Source organism: Martes martes (genome assembly GCF_963455335.1).
Source record: "Martes martes genome assembly, chromosome: 1".
NCBI classification, from domain to species: Eukaryota; Metazoa; Chordata; class Mammalia; order Carnivora; family Mustelidae; genus Martes; species Martes martes.
Window position 1 is genome coordinate 208,520,597 of NC_137888.1, and position 6,000 is coordinate 208,526,596.

At 56.1% G+C, this 6,000-nt stretch overlaps 1 protein-coding gene across 6 annotated transcripts in view; it reads right to left on the reverse strand.

Annotated features, from left to right (window-relative positions):
- The window catches only part of NFIX (nuclear factor I X), a gene marked incomplete at its 5' end in the record, with an annotated part of 69,313 nt that extends 66,467 nt beyond the window's left edge, over positions 1–2,846 (reverse strand). For 3 of the 6 annotated variants that reach the window (XM_080827668.1, XM_080827672.1, XM_080827667.1), the window contains 2 exons: positions 753–1,284; positions 1,632–2,252. In XM_080827668.1, the coding sequence (XP_080683794.1) occupies positions 753–1,284; positions 1,632–1,892 (793 nt within the window). Of the gene's footprint in view, positions 1–752; positions 1,309–1,631; positions 2,253–2,276 lie in introns of those variants that run through there. The other 3 variants (XM_080827671.1, XM_080827670.1, XM_080827669.1) reach the window with 3 other exon arrangements.
- Positions 2,847–6,000: the final 3,154 nt, after the last annotated feature.

Consider the following 6,000-nt stretch of genomic DNA (forward strand, 5'->3'; position numbering starts at 1 on the left):
GAGCCTCTGTGCTTCCCAGCAGAGGGGTGGGGGCCTTGGGGTCTCCCCACTGGAGCCAGACGGCGGCGGAAGGGCCAGCGCAAGGAATCTCCTGCTCCTTTTCACTTTCTGTGAAGTCCAAGGACTTTCCTACTCTTCTGCAGCCAAATCCCAGCCATACCAGCTCCCGCCTGGGCATCTGGGCCCCAGAATCTGCCTGCCTCTGCCTTCTCTCCTCTTTTCTATTCATTCTGGCTCCTAACCGGGGGTTTTACACACCCCTCTCTCCACCGAACTGCTGCCCACCCCGCTTGTGCCAAATCCCGCTTTTCCCCAGGACTTAGGAGGAAGCCGCAGGAAAGCCAGCACCTGGCTCCCGATACTTCTTCTGACTCATTTTAAATCTCTGCAACGAGTGATTTTTTTTATGTGTGGTAATGTTCATCACCAACTCTCACCATCGTGGATAATTCTGGGGCAGCCTGGCCCCGGTCCTAAGACCTGCAGCGTCTTTTGGGTAAGATGAGTCCTCCAAAGCGGGAGACGCACGACAATCCGGTAGGTAACGGTGGCGAGGGAGCGAAGGAGGAAGATCGGGGAGGGTGGAGGGAAACAGAAGGAAAAGGGGGCCGCCCGCACGGGCTTCAGCCCCAGGCAGGACAGGCGCGCTGGTTAGGCCCAGGGCATGGGTCCTTCGAAAAGAAGAGGCACCGGACGCGAAACGAATGCCGGCAAGTACACTAAAACGGGGAGGGGGGTTGAGAGTGACCTACCTGGAGTGTGGACAAAGTAAGCCAGATAAAGATCCAGTTCTTTGATTGTGACTCCAATGTGATGTGGCTGGACGCAGAGGCCGGGGTTCGAGCACTGGGGCGACTTGTAGAGCCGCTCCCCATCAGTACTTTCCAGGGGGATCCCCTTAAACAAAATCACCATGACCAGGTCCAGCCGCCACACCTTGTCGGCCTGGCGCAGGCAGTCAATCCGCCGGATCTTGCCCTTCTGGTCGGGGTTGGAGAGCACGCAGCAGGGGGGCTTCTTGCCGGTGATGGTCAGCACAAAGTCCTCTCGGAACTCGGGCCGGATGTCTTTGCGCAGCTTGGCCAGCAGCCGGGATGCCCACTTCTGCTTGATCTCGGGCTTCTCGCCCAGCAGCTCGTCCTTCACCGCCCGCTCCTCGTCCTTCGACATCCGCTTCTCGTGCTTCTTGAAGTACTTGCGCTTCCGCGCCTGCAGGTTGAACCAGGTGTAGGAGAAGGCGCGGACGTGAGGCAGCAGCGCCTCGATGAACGGGTGGAACTCATCCTGCAGGCGGCAAGCCGGGAGCATGCGGGGCGAGGGAGGACGGGAGGAGGGGAAGACGGGGTGAGGGGGAAAGAGAGAAGGAGAGAAGAAGCGTTAGAAGGGGGGCACAAGAAAAATCGCCGCCTCCGCCGCCGCCGCCGCCCCCCCCTCCCACGACAATTTTCTGTCGTGATTGTTCTACGAAAGTGTGGTCTGGAGCCACCACCAGCCTGGCCAGCCGCTCGCTCCCATCTCAGCCTCGGCAGCCAGACAGAGGCACCCGGCGCCTGAGCACACACCTATTCTCTCTCTCTCCCCCTCACTCACTCACACACACGCGCGCACAGACAACGTTGCCGTCCACACACACACGCTGCTGGTATCCCCGCCAGGCTCTGTCGCGCCCATGACATCTCCATGTTCTGTCGCTGCCGCAAACTCCTGTCAGCTCGCCCCGACGCCGGCTCCCGGCTGCCCCGACTCCCGCGGACGCGCAGGCGAGGCGTGCGGGGGCCGCCTCGTGTCCCGACACCGGTCGGGTTTTGGCCACCCCCAAAAAGAGAGAACATGACATCCAGGAGCCGGGCGAGGAACCGGATTTGGCTTTCCCCTCCCCGAGCTGTTTGCATTCTCTTTTCTCCTGCTCCAATTGGAACATCCACCCCAGCATTTTTTTTTAATCAGATCTAAATCCTAAATATGTGATTTCAGCTTTGTTACCGACACCGATACTAATGTTAATCACAGTAATAAGGAACAAAACACTTCTTGTTAGCACAAATAAGGTGGTTGCCTCGGCCACATTAGGGTTAAAAGCTACGTGGGGCGTCCTGCAGCCCCTTCCCCACTGACCCCTTCACCCTCTTTCCCACTCAGTCAGGTGACAGAGGGCTGGGCTCCCGCTTTTTGTTTTTGTTTTTGTTTTTTTCTTTTTGCTTGTTTGCTTGTTTGAAGTTTAAATAATAATTGATTTCTGTTTACAAAAATAAAACTGGAAAAAATTAAATAATTACCATTGATCTGAAGCACCCGGCAAAGCCCAACGCCCGATTCTGAGCTTCTGGACTCAACAGAGTTGTGAGTTGGGGGCGGGTGGGGGGAGGGGGGAGGGGGAGGAGCAGGGGAGGAAGGTAAATGTTTTAAAGGGGGTTATTATTGGTGTTCTGGGGAATAGGGGCCGGGCTTGGGTGGATTCTCAAACCCTTCCCCCTCCTCCCCCCTCCACGCTCCATTGCACAGAAGGGGGAAATTAATATTTTTTTGAAAAGGAGCAAAAAGAAAGAAAGGTCAGGGATAGCAAGCAGAGAGAGGGAGCGAGCCGGTTGCCACACACGCCAGGTAAACAAAAGCCAACAAAAAAATGTTCAATTTCGCCTCCTGTGCATCCTCTTTCAGTTTAAAAAAGGGAGAGAGAGAGAGAGAGAGAGAGAAGGAAAATATGCAAAATTTAAAAATCAAAACCTACCTCCCAATCACCAACCCCAACACACAGCACACCCCACCCCACCCCCCACCCCACCCCACCCCCCACCCCCGTGCAAAACAAAACAAAAACAAAAACCAGGAGGGGGAAAGCAGCAGCTGAAGAAAAAGGCTTTCGGCTTTGGCAGCGGCACAGGGGTGTAAACTTCGCGCTGCCTCCCTCCGCCTCTGAGCCTGATCGCAGGCAAAGGGGGAGCTCGCAGATTCCCGGGGAAGAGGACGAGTTCGGACCGGCTGCAGACCGTCGCTGGCAGACGCGTGCAAAAGAGAGAGAGGGAGTAAGGGAGGGAGGGAGGAAAGAGGAAAGAGGAGAGAGAGGGAGAGATCGAGGGAGGACGTGGATGGGATGGTGGTGTGTGTGTGTGTGTGAGTGTGAGTGTGCGAGTGAGAGTGTGTGTGTGTGTGTGTGCGCGCGCGCTGGTTGGGTTTTGGATTTTTTTTTTTTTTTTTGCTTTTCTCTCTCAAACTCCCTCTCTCTCCCCTTTCATGCTCAATCCCCATCCATTTGCCTGTGCCAAAGCCAGTAAAAAGGGGGGGGGGAGGAAGAGAGAGAGAGAGAGAAGGATCCACCTATTTGGCAGTGAGACATCCTCGAGCAGCCAATGGCTGTGTCCAAGGGGAGGAGGGAACCGGGCGAGCCGGGAGGGTGGGGAGAGCCCCCGGCAGTTGGAGACCAAAAACAATTTGCCCAATCGACAAGTTCACGTCTAATGAACAAGCAAAGTCCAGCAGTTATGAATTTTTCATTCCAGGCTCCCACTCGGGTCCATTTGGCAGCAGCCAGCCAGCAAATTTGGGGAGGGGGTGTAGGGCTGGGGAGACTAGGATTGAGGAAGACACGGATTTTTTTTTCCTCTTTTTTTTTTTTTTTAAGCCAGAAAAAGAAATAAATAAAGGCCTGGCTCGGGCGGGCGCCCCAGAAGGCCTTGGGGAGAGCAGCTGCGCCTTCTCTGTGTTTTGGTTTCAGTCTCTTTCTCTCAGGCCCTCACACTCTCTTTCTGGTTCTATTTCTTTTTTTATTTATGGAGCGCACAGGGGCGAGTGGAAGTTTTCCTCCCTGGCCATACACGCGAGCCTGCGGTGCTATGAATAGAAAGAGAAGAAAAAGAGCTCGGAAAGTGTCCATGCCAGCAGCACTTCCAGGGCAGGGACCTGGCGCCCAGGGTGCGGCCACCCCTTCCTCCCCGGGCCTGGCTGCCGCTGGCAGGAGCACTCCCAGACCAGACGCCCCCCCCCACCCACCCCCAGGCCCCCAGCGAGCTCGACCGCCTCCCTCAGCCCACACCCAGCCACGCACGCTCCATTAGCGGTGACGAGGGATGCCAACGCAGTGCAGCTCGGCTCGAGAAACTGCAACAGTTTATTAAAATAGCCTCCTGTCACAGCACTCCGCTGACAAGCACTACATGCAGCCACAAACACAACAGCCAATCCCAGGGAGAAGTGACAAAGGCAGGAAGACGGACACTACTTCCGAACGGTGACTGAGTCTTGCGCGAGGCCTCCCCCCAACCCCCAGACACTCCATTCTTGGCTTTCTCCAGCTTCACCCTCTCCACTTGATCCGTGGTTAGTGTTTCTTGGTTGGAGGAGAGGCAACACTCACCTACCCCCCCCCCATTCAATTCAGAAGAAAGGGCCCAAACCCCTACGGAGGAGCAGGGTGCACCAGCGTGCAAAGAAACCCCATATGAAAGGGTCAAAGCGAAGGCAGGAAACAGCAAAACGAAAAGGAAAGGGCTCTAGCAGGAAAAGCGGGACAACTTTGGGGAAACCGAGTCATGGGGAAGGGGCCTCCCTCCCAGCCAGGTGGGAGGGTGAGCCCGGGAGAGGGAGGCCTGGGGTGAGTGCCATCTCCATGGGGTTCTCTCTGCCAGGGGCTACCGAGCAGCCTGCTTCGGGCCTTGCAGAAGCTGTAAGGAGGAGACAGTTATTAAAAGAAGGGCAGAGACCTCGAACAGACAGGGAGAGGCTGATCCCGCTCAGAGCTGTCTCTACAGCTGCCCTCTCCCCAGGCGAGGCTCAGCCCTCAGCTGGCGTGGGGAGGGGGGAGAAAGGTCACTGCTCACTCCTGCCCCTTTCTTCCCCATCTGAAACCCTGTGCTCCGTGGCCTTTATGCTGGCAGAAAGGTTCCCGGAAGAACACCTGGGGTGTGAAGCAGCCCTGGGCTGGTGCTGAGCCCTGACAATGGGAAAGATGCCGGCCAGCACCTGGGACCCGGGTCTGGGCTCCGGGTCCTGAGTTGAGTGGTCTGAGGTGAGCTCACAGCTGACACCAAGAGAAACAGAGGTGAGCCAGCAGAAGGCAGGTGTCATTGCGGACAGGCCTCTTAGAGTAGCGTTCAATAATTAACATCATGTTAATAACCAGCTTCAGTCCAGTTAGCCAAAGATGTTAACTGAGTGACATAAGATACCAAACCCGGCCTCTCCACCTTGAGAGAAGCACTCTTACTTTCTAGAGTGGAGATGAGATGGTAAAAACCAGAAGTGAGTTTATATTCAGCACATGGGTGTTTTCCTGGCATTTTGATTTATACTAAATATTAGACACCGAACAGAAAATGGCCAACATGGGCCTCCTGGAGGATTCTGGCATATTCCGTCTCACAGACCACGGTGCCGGCTGGAAGAGATGCGCTCAGCATGGGTTGATTCCGAGACCCGTGGTGCAACTGGGTGAGTGGTGGGGAGATGGCGGCTGGAAGGATCCATGCGGAAGTTAAGGAAACGGACAAGATCCGCGATTCACTCTGGGATGGAGGGAGGGGTCAAAGGTCGGGGGAGTGGCAGAGAGATTGGACAGAGACGAGACCCAGGAGGGCCGGTGGAGTTTCTCAATAGAGCCTCAGGCATCCACACAGAGCACAGTGCGCCCCCTCAAATGCTCCCTGAACAGGAGGAGCAACAGGCCCTTCCCAGGAGAGTAACACGGAAGGAGAACAATCGTCAATTGTCCTTCTCCTGCCAGTTGTCGTAACCTTGAAGGTGGGCAGAGTGGATTCCCAGGGAGCACTCTCCGCTCACCCTGTTCCCACAGGGGCCGCTGTCTGGGGTGTGTGGGGGAGTTTTCTGGAAGAGCGGCCTGAGGCCAGGGTATTCCTAAGGCTTGGGAGGGAGGGGAGAAGGTCTCTCTCTTTTCTGCGGGCACACACAGAGAGGACTCACGCAGGTTCCATTAGAAACACTTGGTGTGCCCCTACCGCTGCAGCCTCCTCCTCCATGCCACTGGTGGTAGCTCTAGGCCCTGACACG